At 54.5% G+C, this 11,635-nt stretch overlaps 1 protein-coding gene and 1 long non-coding RNA gene across 6 annotated transcripts in view; one reads left to right on the forward strand and one right to left on the reverse strand.

The window, feature by feature from the left end:
• Nucleotides 1–8,250, reverse strand: part of TRABD2B (TraB domain containing 2B) — a 212,783-nt gene extending 204,533 nt beyond the window's left edge. For 2 of the 5 annotated variants that reach the window (XM_081818406.1, XM_081818404.1), the window contains exons 1-2: nucleotides 7,550–8,250; nucleotides 4,897–5,457 (exon numbers count right to left, since the gene is read on the reverse strand). In XM_081818406.1, the coding sequence (XP_081674532.1) occupies nucleotides 4,897–5,457; nucleotides 7,550–7,651 (663 nt within the window). In that variant the 5' untranslated portion in view covers nucleotides 7,652–8,250. The remainder of the gene's footprint in view (nucleotides 1–4,896; nucleotides 5,458–7,549) is intronic. The other 3 variants (XM_081818403.1, XM_081818407.1, XM_081818408.1) reach the window with 3 other exon arrangements.
• A 434-nt stretch (nucleotides 8,251–8,684) lies between these two features.
• Nucleotides 8,685–11,635, forward strand: part of LOC145721097 (uncharacterized) — a 7,417-nt gene continuing 4,466 nt past the window's right edge. The window contains exons 1-2 of the long non-coding RNA XR_014144563.1: nucleotides 8,685–8,852; nucleotides 10,101–10,301. This is a non-coding gene — a long non-coding RNA (uncharacterized LOC145721097). The remainder of the gene's footprint in view (nucleotides 8,853–10,100; nucleotides 10,302–11,635) is intronic.

Here is an 11,635-nt window from a genome sequence, read left to right on the forward strand (position 1 = left end):
GCCGAAGATTAGACTGTCAGAGCCGCCCAGGCTCAAAACCTCGGGGTGGCCCCAGGCCTTCAAGATAAGGGGACCAGAGATGAGCACTGGAGGAATCAGAACTGGGCCAACCCTGGAAATTATCCAGCCAACAGCTGAGGGACAGAGGGAGCTACCGAGGCCCAGAGAGGGAAAGGACTAGCCCAAGGTCACAGGCAAGGTAGGAATGAGGTCAGGGCTAGAGCCTGCTTTGTATGTAACCTACCCACTTGATGATTTCAACATTTTGTGTCCCTGTAGGAATGCACGGACCTATTCAAGTTCAAGGAGGAGGTTCTTCACTGTGGCTTATACGGTCTCCATTCATTCATTCCATAGTGTAGGATGGCAGAAGGGAAGCAGGGTTGGTCATATCATGGTTTCTGACCATTCATTCATTCATTCATTCATTCCCCAAATATTTGTTGAGCACCTAATAATACGTGCTGGCCCCAGGATATAAATACAGGCACTCTGACTATAGGGAAACTCTTCTTTATTCAACTGTGCTCGCTTAGCCAGTGTTAGGGGCACATCTTCACAATGGTCCCTTGGAAAGCTAGGGATTCCTTCCAAGGAAGCAACTCATGCCCAGAATGTCTTTGGGAACTCCTATTTTAGAATCACCTTCAGATGCAATTTATAAGCCAAGGGGAAAAATCAATTTTGGCACTTTTCAATGATCTCTATCATATTTTATTTCATTTTTTGGCAAAAAAATGATGATCTCCCCCAACTCCAACACACACACACACACACACACACACACACACACACACAGGTCACCAGATAATGCCATTTGACTACTAAAAACAAAAATGAACTCATCTTTCAGATGCCTGAAAAGCTTGGGCTCTAGCATCAGACACACCTGAGCTGGAATCCTGAGCCCACCGGCCTTTGCTGTGTAAGCACAGCCCCCATTTATTGTCTGTAAAAGAGACATGATGATATGACTTATCACATCTCTGTGAGGATTAGAGGATGTACTTACGGGGTTTAATGCAGGGCCCTGTGTGGAGACAGAGCCCAATCAATGATGGTTTTGTGGTTTCTAACTTCCTAGTGAGGGGGCTGAAGAATTTTACGAACATTTTGGAAGCCCTTGGCCGCCGTGCCCGAGCGCTCAGGCTTTATACACATTGGGTGGGTAACGTGGGCGTGTCTGTTACAACACGGCAAAGTACAGAATGGCAGGGTCCTTGCTGTATCATGCCTGGAGAAGTACGGGGTTTGGAAGCATTCTCTTCCAGTGCGTCCACTGTTCCGGGCGGGGACGACTGAGGCCCCCTAGAGGGAGAAGGACATCTCCTGATCAGCCCCGCTAGTTAGTGGCAGCCGGTGCCAGTCTCTGGAGGCAGCCGACAGAGCCGATTGAAATCTGCAGGTCCCAAGACTGTCACAAGATCTGGACTCAAGGCTCAGGCATCCCCAGGTCCCCGAGGGCAGGGGCCACCACCACCCCACTCCAGCATTGCTCTGTTCTACAAAGGATGGACAGTGGATATGGCTGATGGAGAAGGTACCAACAGGACAGAGATGAGGCTTCCCGTGTGGCCTTCCTCTTCTGTCCTGGAGCCCCGCCCAAACTGTCTTCCAAGCACAGGGCCTACATCGAGGTAGTCATTTTACATGCTCTATCACCTCCCACAAGCAGTGTCTTCTCATAGCCTCACAAAACCTGCTCGATTGTGAAAGGCTGGTCACCACTGCCCCATTTTACAGATGGCAACATGAAGTTCTACATGAGTCATTGGCTTGAGAGCCAGAGCAGGGACTGAAACCTAGAAGCAAGTCTGCTATCTCTCAGCCACTATGTGAGCTAACACATCAGGGCCTTCACCATCCTCACTCCAGCCCCACAGCCAAACAAAATACTTTCTCCATAAGTAGAAATGCTCCAAGAAGTAATATGTTAAGCACTTGAGCCCTAAAGGGGAGAAAGAAACAGCAGAAAGGACTGAAGGAAGAATCACTGAAGAACATGAAATACATGGTGGGCATGGGGCGGCAGGAAGCAGGAAGGCTTCATTTAGGGCCAGGTAGACTGATCTCTGTTCCTTTAGCCACGTGACCTTGGGCAAGTCATCCAGCCTTTCTGAGTGCTCACCTGAGAGAGCATCCAACAAAATGGAAAAGCATGCCTCCTTCGTGTAGGATGCCCGGCAGGTGGAATTGATTATAACTGTCCCATGGAATGTCAGGACTGGAAGGGGCTTGAATAATGACCTAATCCTGGCATCTCATCTCACAGACAGGAAAAACCAGGCCGAGAGAAGGGAACTGACTTGCCCAAGGTCACACTGCAAACCCATGTTGATGCTGGGTCCAGCACTCTCAGTTTATACTGAAATCAGAGACCAGAAACTTTTTCAGTGGTTCCTCCCACCTATGGAATCCTAAAATGTACACTTTCTTTCTCCACTTAGCAAGGAAAAATGTGGTATTTCTGCCCAGAAGAAAATATAAAAATTTGAGAAATACTAAAATTCAAACTAAAACCCCAGCTTTTAACAAAAAGGTTCTCTCTTTTAAGGTTTCTTTTTCCCGCCTTCCTCTCTCATTGTTTGCCCGCACCAAATATTTTGCAATAACAGTAATGCTGAGAGGAAAGAAAAAATAAAAATCTGATGCACTTAACAGATATTTCGGTACAATAATGCATCACAGATGTTCATATCAAACTGTGCACGCGCGCATACAATTTTACGGAGAAGGCTGCTCATTTCTGACTTTGGGGTTGAGGACCCTAAACACCCCCATCTGCCCGAGCTCTGGAATCTCTCCCTTCCCAGTTAGCCCACAGCTGCCCACAGGGATGGAGGAGAGATTTCAGCACCTCGCCCCAAAATGATAACAGGACAAATTGGCGGGGTCAGACGCTCTGGCAGGTGGTGAAGGGTGTGCAGATTAGGGAACCAAGAGGAGTCCTGTTTTCTTTTGTTCCGGCCTTGCTTCCTGCAGCTCTCTTGAGGAGCTAGACCCGAGAACAATTTTAAGAGCGGGCCCAGGCTGGTGATGGGGTGGGCCCATTTTTGAAACCAGAGATTTGAGTCCGTTTGATCTTCAAACATGGGCTTTGGAGACTGTCAGCGGGCTCCTTGCTGGCCGATAAATGGCTCTCAGGAACTTTTCCTAAAACATAACTTCACACACTTTCCAGCAAATGTTTTCAACCTACCAAAGCCGTCATTTGGTTGAACAGCAGTGTTTCCTTCCAGACACCGAAGAAAGATAGTTTTGTTGTTTTAAGAGAGACAGATTAAAGCCAGGGGCTCTTTGACCAGAGGGTTTCTGTGCTCCCTCCAGCTCTCCTCGGATTCCTCTGTGGTTGGTACAAAGAGGGTGCAGACAGTGATGTCGGATGCCCCACCTCCCCGGCCTAAAAAAGATATCGAGGCCAGACGTGAGGTCTCTGAACAGAGAGGCCTCCCACAAACCTGCCTCCAAAATGAGATGGGCGGTGAGCACTGGGGAGCCCGACACAGATAATATCAGCTCCTGAGGCTGGCAAGGGAAAAGTCACTTCAGAGGGAGAAAGCCGGTATGTTCAGAGGATTCAGCGCCCGGGCCAGAGAATGCACAGGATTTTCCCCCGTGGAGAAGGAGTCAGGCGGAGTCAGAACCCTGCGGGGCGTGACTAACTGCCCCAATATTCCTGCCACCGGGGTCCTCTGGGTAAGGACTCCACAATTATGGGAGAGCCAGCAGGAGAACCGACAAACCCGCCTTTCATTTGGCCGGCAAATCAATCTGGCTTCTTACCTCCCCGGGGACGATATTGCATTTCCCCTGGAAAAACAAAGGCCAGAAGATCTCCAAAGGGGGATCGGTTTCTGCCGCTGTTTCCCTGGGGAAGAGTCTGCAACATCCTGGGAGCGGCAAGCAGGTCTGGTCCCAGTGGTAGAGCTTCTAGCCTGGCCAACTTATGAGGCTGTCTCCCGAACGAAGAAGCACGTCTCGGGGGCCGCACCTCACCCAGGGCATCAGCCCAAGCTGTTTTGGTGCCTCCTTGCAGGAGCCCCCATCTCCAGATTGACAGCCTGTTCTCAAGGCACAGATGTGAACTCATTGTTCCCAGGGTCTCAGAGTTGAGTTTGGGGCCAGTGAGTTGCAAGTGACCTCTGCCCATGGAGATGGGGCTTTTAATGACATTTTGCTGGATCAGGCCTCGCGTAGCCAGAGACTTTAAACCTCCGAAGCCCCTCCCTGCTCCCTGCCCCCTCTCTTGAGGTCCAGAAATCAGAACTGTCAACCTTTAAGTGAACACACTGCTCTGAAATTATTAACCCCAAAACTATCCTTGTTGACTTTCTCCAGGCCTAGGAAGGCAGTCCGAGGGTCGCCTAGAGCCATGCAAGGCTGGGGCAATTCAGCAGTGCTTAGCCTTCAGCAGCCAGCCAGAGCCACATCGACACCAGGTCCACGGCACCTCCCCTGCCCCCAAAGCCGCAGGAACCACGACTCCCTCTATGCATCCTCTGTACATACACGCTGCTGCCCAGCTGGGCCCACATAGCAGCCTCGGGACAGCCTCCGGCTCGGGGAAGCTGGACACAAACTTGCAACTCACTCTTTTTGTTTTCCTCACTCTGATGCTCCCAGGAAAATTCTTTCCGCTCAGGCAAGCACAGCAAGTGGGGCGTGCCTATCCCCAACAGGTAGCACCACTGAGCTAGAAGCAAACACCCCAACTCTCACCCCGAATTCTAGCACATGCCAGTTTGGCCCCGAACCCACCACTAACGCAGCCAGAGAGCCGCCTCCAAGGCCGAAAGAGCCTCTCCCGTTGGAAGACGGCCAGGGCGCCGGCTACAGAAGGAGGAAGGCAATCGGAAAGGAGGACAAAGGGGCTGCCTGGTTCAGCCAAGCGCCTACCTGGGAGAAGTTGAGCCCATTAAGTGGGTGGCACTGCTCCTCCACCCGCTCCACGGCCCCGGTGCTCTTCTTCATCTTCTCGGCCTGCTGGGCCAGGTAGAGATCCAGCACAGGCACGCCTCGGGAGCGCACGTCCGTCTCCGTGAGCGAGTTCACCATGAGCATCACCCACACGGGCCTCTTGCGCTCCCAGTTGCCCGCGATGGCGTTGAACAGGTAGTCGGCGTAGAGCCCCTTGCCCCGCTGCGCGGGCGTCATCCACGAGGGCATCATCAGCTTCACGTAGTCCAGGTGGCGCTTCAGGCGCCAGTAGAGGTCCTGAGGCAGCACGTCCTGCAGGTTCTCGCCGTGCGGGAGAAGCTGGCAGCTGGCCAGCGCCGAGACGGTGTAGGGGTCTGTCAGGTCCAGCTCGAAGTAGACACGGGCGCTGGCCTGGAAGGCTGCCTTGGAGTTGTCCGGGATGAAGTCCCACACGCGGGTGTACGGCACGTGGATGGTGCCAAACAGGTAGGCGGGGGGCTCGCGCCGAATCGTCCACAGGAAGGAGTTCAGCTCCGCCTGCTGCAGGTGGAGAGAAGGCCAGCAGTGAGGCTGAAGGCAGCAGGGGAGACGGGGGGCAACTCGGGGAGAGGCGGGTGGGGCTGGGGGTGGGAGGCAGAGGCCTACGTGGGGTTGGGGCAAGAGCGACGACTTGGGAAGCTGAAGGACCCGCATTCAAGTCCTGCCTTTGCCCTGCCGTAGCTGGATGATCTTAAGCACACTGTTCTGCTGCCCACAGACTCAGTTTCCCCATCTGTGAAATGGGGGTGAGAGCAGCCACGTCAGGGGAGGAGGAAAAGACACAGTATATGTAAGGAAGCCCTAAGAGCAGTGCCAGGCACAGAGGCAGTAGGCAATGAAGGACGCTCTCGTTAGGATTAGCTTGCCCTGCGAGTGCCAGGGACGGACTCCACAGCACCTGAGAATATTCAAGCTCGGCCAAGCCAAACCTTCACCGGTGGTGTTTCGTGCGGACGGTGGGAGAGAGGGAGGAGCAAGAGTCCTGCTCTGGCAAGAAGGGAGGAAGTCATATAACTTTTAAATCCAGCCATTAGAAGATACATGCCAAGAGCACTTTGAAAGCAGAACACCTATTAAAAATAGCACACCTATTTAAACAGCTACTTCCCATTCACCGGGGTGGACATGGCGCTCTTGTTGGAGGGCAGGTCTGGGGGGCCAGCTACTAGCTCTGCCACAGATGAGAAAGGGCTTGAAAAGCTGCAGGTTAAATATGGCCTCAGGGTGGGGCCCTGGTTCGGGAGGGGAAGATTCCCCGGAATTAGTCCCAAGAAAGGTACACACTCTGGGGCTTCAGGCTCCTCCCCTAAAACGCTGTACCTGGCCTCTAACCCCACCTCTGTCGTCTTCTATGACCGAAGCTCTGAGGAGGAGCGTTTGTAGGGGGGAGGAGGGGCATGGACACAGGGGTCCTTTCTCCAGGTCTAGCATAGGACCAGGGCTTAAGGGGCATGAGAAAGAGACTATCATTTCTCTCAGGCAAAGTCTTTTTCCAACCAGAGAAGCCCCTGGACGGGCCACTGACCACTTGCAAGCTCGAGGTCAACTCAAAATTTTTCCGCCTGATTCCAGCACAAATGAAAAGTGTGTGATGGGGTGGGTGGGGGAACAGTACCTTATTTTACTAACAACCAAAAATCGTGAATGCCGGCATATTGCAGCTCGACTCGCTCTGAGCTCCCAGCTGGCCACCGACCTCCCCGCTCCCGCAGAAATCAGGACGCTGGAGGTGCACCTTGCCCAAGGTCAACTAACTCCCTGCTAAGCCGGCAGTGAGTGAGGACCCTACAAAACCTTTTCCTGTTCCCTGGCCTCCAAATAAGTGTTATTTTCAATGCATTCATTTACACTTTGAGGGAGGGAGACTGAGAGAAATCAAGGGATTCTTAGTTGAGAAGGAAAATTAAGAGAACCAGTAATTATTCAACCCCCAAGGAGATATTAGGCCAGCATGCCCTGGCACTTCCTTTTCCTCTCCTCTGGAATCTTCCCCCTTTTTGTGAAATGGGGGCAGTTGGGAGATTGGGTGCTGGGGACTGGGCTGGAGAGGGAGAGGGAGGAGGGAACCAGCACCAGGGAGAAAGTTTGCCTTAGGTTAGAGTGGGAGGACAGGGGAGAGGGAAGCCTGCGAGGGGGACAGAGTGGGAATGGGAGAGAGGGAAGGTCTGATGGAAGTCAGAACAGAGAAGGGCAAGGAATGGTAGAAACAGAGTCAGAAGTGGGCAGAGAGCAAGCAGAAGGGTAGAGACAAGGACAAAGTAAGAAAGAAGCGAGTCAAAGGGGCACAGGGAGGAAACGTCCAAGCAGGACCAGGACCGAAAGTCGAGGAGAGCCCGAGAGCGTCAGCGTGTGGAGAAGGAGCTGGAGAGGGAGCGCCCCATCTCGGCTCTCCGCACGGAGCTGGAGCCGGGCGGGAGGCAGGAGCCGGGGAAGGGCGCCCGAGGCAGCAGCGCCCGGTGAGCGGAGATGGAGCGGGTGGGCTGAGGTGGGTGCGGAAGGCAGGGACCCCTCCGCCCCACCACCAGCAGCCCTCGTCCCCGCGGGTTGGAGTGGCTGGGCGGCCGGGAGAGTGGCCGGGCAGGCGCTCGCTCACCGATCCGGGCGGCCGGCACTGTCCTCCGTCCGGGGGCTGCGGGCGGGCGCGGGCGGTGGCGAGGAGGGCGGCGAGCAGCGGCCCCGCCAGGGCGGCGTGCATCCTGCCGGGGCCCGCGGGGCGCGGAGACCCTCCTGGGCGGCGCCCCCTCGGCGGGGCGGGGAGCCCCCAGCTGGGCACGGAGGTTCCTCTGGGGCGCGGGGCTCCAGCGGCGGGATGCTGGGAGCCCTCTGGGGCGGGGCTGGGTGTCCCTGCCGGACCTGGGGGGTCCCTCTGGGGCGGGGCTCCGTCTGCTGGAAGAGGGGGGACCCTCTGGGGCGGGGCCCCTCCCCAGGCGCGCAGCCCCGTTGGCCGAGCCCGCGGTTCTGAGAGCGCGCGGGTCCCGGAGCGCGCCGACGTCCCGGAGCTGCGTCGCGGTCCAGGGGCGCGCGGGGTCCCGGGGCGGTACCGGGCTCCCAGGGCGCGCGGGGTCCCGGGTTACGCGGGGGAGCCGGGCGCGCAAGGGTCCCAGGGGTGCGCGGCGCTCCAGGGGGCGCGCGGTGGGACAAGTGCGGCGGCGGGCGCGGCGGGGCGGGGGTCGGGTCTGGGGCGCCCGGCTGCCCCAGAGCCGGGCTCAGAGGGGCGGCGGGTGGCCGCGCGGCCGCTGCCCGGGCTCCGCCATGCTGCTCCGCGGCCGGGAGGGAGGGAGGGAGGAGGGCGGGAGAGCGGCGCGGAGCCGGGCCGGGCGGGGGGCTGGGGCCGCCGGGGCGGGGGGAGGGGAGGACCCGGCGCGGGGGGCGGGGGGCCGGGCCGCGCCGGGCCGCGCCGGGCCGGGCCGGGCCGCAGGGAGTCGGGGCGAGCTCCGCGCCCGGGCGCGGCGAGGCGGGGTCTGATGGGCATGGCAGGCGCTCGCTCGCTCCTCTCTCGCTCCCTCGCTCGCTCCCTCACACACGCGCGGAGGGAGGCGAAGCCCGCAGCAGCCACTTCCCCACTTTCCAAACTTCCCAGTGCAACTTTTTCCTCTCCTCCCCTGCCCGTGCCTCCTCCTCCCCCATCGCTCCCCCTTCCCCTGGCCGGCTCCCCGCCGGCCGTAGCTTCCGGGCGCGGCCACCAGGGGGCGCCCGGGCCGAAGCCCCGCTCGGCCAACTTCTGTGGGCTCTTCCGTGGACACCGCTGGGCGATGAATTCGGGGCCACGGACCAGCATCGCCTAAAGCATCTGATGCGCAGGTCCTGGCGGGAGTTAACAGCGAAGGAGGCAGGAGTGGGCAGCCACTCCCAGACTAGCTGGGAAGGCAGCGCTCAACGGAAATCCAGGGAAGCTGGTAATTACAACTTTGTATTACACTGTTCCTGGCTAACACTGGCACGCGCTTAGTAGGTGCTCTGCAAACTCTAGTTGAATTAAAACAAAACAAAACAACAAAGTAATCTTCCTCACAACTCCTTGGCACCTTCCATTTAAACAGTCTTCTCCCATTAACTTCCTTGGACCCGCACAGGATCCCTGTAAATGGCCGGGGAACAGGGAAGATTCATATTCCCAAATCCTTACACCATAGGAATTGAGAGAGCCCTTAAAACCAACCTTCTGTTCCTGAGAGGCAGATGAAGCTTCGAGGAAACCAAAGGACAGGGCACACGCTTCTGGGCCATTTTCAGCAAGTGGGGAAACTGAGTCACAGGCACCCTTGCTTAGTTCTGTTAAATGAAAGTTCACTGATTCCTCCTATGCTGACAACAGAGACTGAAGTATGAATTAGGTAGACTTGTCAGGAGCCCATAGCCTAGAGAGACAGACAAGGACAGTCATGAAAAGAGGCAATTAAAATCAGACAATGAGTGCCAGGACAGACAGAAGCACTGCCAAATGGGAACAGAGAGGAAGGTCTCCTAACGCAGCTCAGAGGCTCAGGGAAGACTCCTGGGAGTGGTCTTGGATGGTAAGTCACAGGCAGCTGAGTGGAGGGGCTGCACAAAGTCTTCCAGGTGAAGGAAGAGCAGGTGCCAAGGTGCAGAGGGAATTGGGCATAGGTGCCCGCAGGGTACTGCAAGCAGCTGGGCACGGCTGGAACAGAAGGCCAGTGGCAGGAGCTCAAGTCATGTCTTCTGGCCATGCTGGAGAGTTTGTACTTTACATGTACTAGGCGCTAGGGAGGGGTCATGGCAAGATTTGAAGTAGAGGGTAGCTGGAGCTGACCTGTTCTTTGAGGAGGCATGACTGTAGGTGGTGAGTTGGGGGCAGAGAGGTCGGTGGGCAGATAGGCATTCAGTGCAGAGGTGACCTGACTCCCAGCCCAGTGCTTTCCCAGCACTCTGGAGCACTCTTGTCTTCAGGCACCAGATTGAACAGCTGGAGAATGGCCACTCTAGAAGGTTGGGCAAGGAAGACTGGGCTGGGCCAGGCTGGAGGGGCAGAAAGGCTTCCAGAGCGCAAGATCTGGGCCTTGGGGCAGAACATGGAAGGGAAGGAGGGGGACACCAGAGACTTGCAGGTTGAACCACACGAGATTGCCATTTTTGTAGGCCAAAACCAACTAATGTTGGCAATTTCGTATGGTTCAACCAACTAGGTATTCAGAGCAACCTCAGTCTCAGCCCAAGCATACATCTGGCGACAGATGCTGAGCAGGCCAGAGTGCCCAGATGGGGTGAGACAACAGAGTGGCTCCATCTTTCCCTCACACAGAGCTCTGAGAACTGCAGCTGTGACAAAAGAGAAGTCTTTTAAAGAGCCCCTGTTCCCTGAGGCTCCAAAGCTCCCACAGCACTTGGTAAGGATGAGGTGAAACTGGGAAGTGGGAGGAGGAGTTCATTCCACTGAGATGGAGTGTGATGGTCTTCATGGGGAGTTAGAAGATAGAGGATAAGAAAGGACCTTATCAAGTTAAAAATAGATCCATATAATTAAAGTGATGGTACATGTGAATATGTGCGTGTGTGTGATTTTTAAAATGTTCGAAGGCTTTTTTTCCCCTAAAATTATAAAAGTTTCATTGGCTAATTGTCATGAGTACCAGCTATGACTTCTTCCTTCATGGCGCTATCCTATGGCTGTGTGACCACGGTCAAAACAGTTACCTCTCTGTGCCTCTCTTTCTCCATCCAGCTTCCTGTCCTTTTTTTTTTTTTTTTTTTGAGAGAGAGATTGAGCTGGAGAGGGGCAGAGAGAGAGAATCTTAAGTAGGCTCCACACTCAGTACAGAGCCTGACGTGGGGCTGGATCTCACAACCCTGAGATCGTGACCTGAGCTGAGATCAATAGATGGACACTTAACCGACTGAGCCACCCAGGCTCCCCTCCTGTCCTATTTTTTGAGTCAATGTGTGCAATAATACTTTGAATCTCTACCAGCACTGTTACCGATATTGTTAATAAGATGCAAGAACAAACAGGTTTTTCCACTCCTAGGTGGAAAGAGAGTTGAAAACATTCATCCATACAAACTAGTAGTATTGTTCAAAATAACTAAAAGGGACAAACAACTCAAATGTCCATCTATAGATGAATGGACATACAAAATGTGATATATTCTTATGCTGGAATATTATTTGTCCAGAAAAAGGAATGAAGTACTGATACACGCTACAATGTGGATCAGCCTTGAAAACATTACACTGAATAAAGGAAGCCAGCCACAGAAGGGCATATATGAAAATATGATATGATTTATTCATACAAAAGGTCCAGAGGCAGCAAATAATAGAGGCAGCAAGTAGATTAGTAGTTGCTTAGCATTAGGAGGAATGGGGAGCTTGAGGGACCTTGGCTGAATGGTACTGGGTTGCTTTGGGGAGTAATGAAAATCGTCTAGAATTAATTGTGGTGAAGTTTGTGCAACACTATGAACATACTACAAACCACTGAATTATACACTTTAAGTGGGTGAATTGTATGGTATATGAATTATATTTCCATAAAGCTGTTACCAAAAAAACAAAGAATAAACAAGTTTGGGGCCCCAGGAGAGGGTGTTCCTCAAGAACAAGGGTCTTACATGTATCATATGATCTCATTGATATGAGGAATTCTTAATTGCAGGAAACAAACTGAGTGTTGTTGGAGTGGGGGGTGGGGTGGGAGGGATGGGGTGACTGGATGATAGAC

This window comes from Leptonychotes weddellii, chromosome 4 (genome assembly GCF_054177405.1).
Source record: "Leptonychotes weddellii isolate Sample4059 chromosome 4, ASM5417740v2, whole genome shotgun sequence".
NCBI classification, from domain to species: domain Eukaryota; kingdom Metazoa; phylum Chordata; class Mammalia; order Carnivora; family Phocidae; genus Leptonychotes; species Leptonychotes weddellii.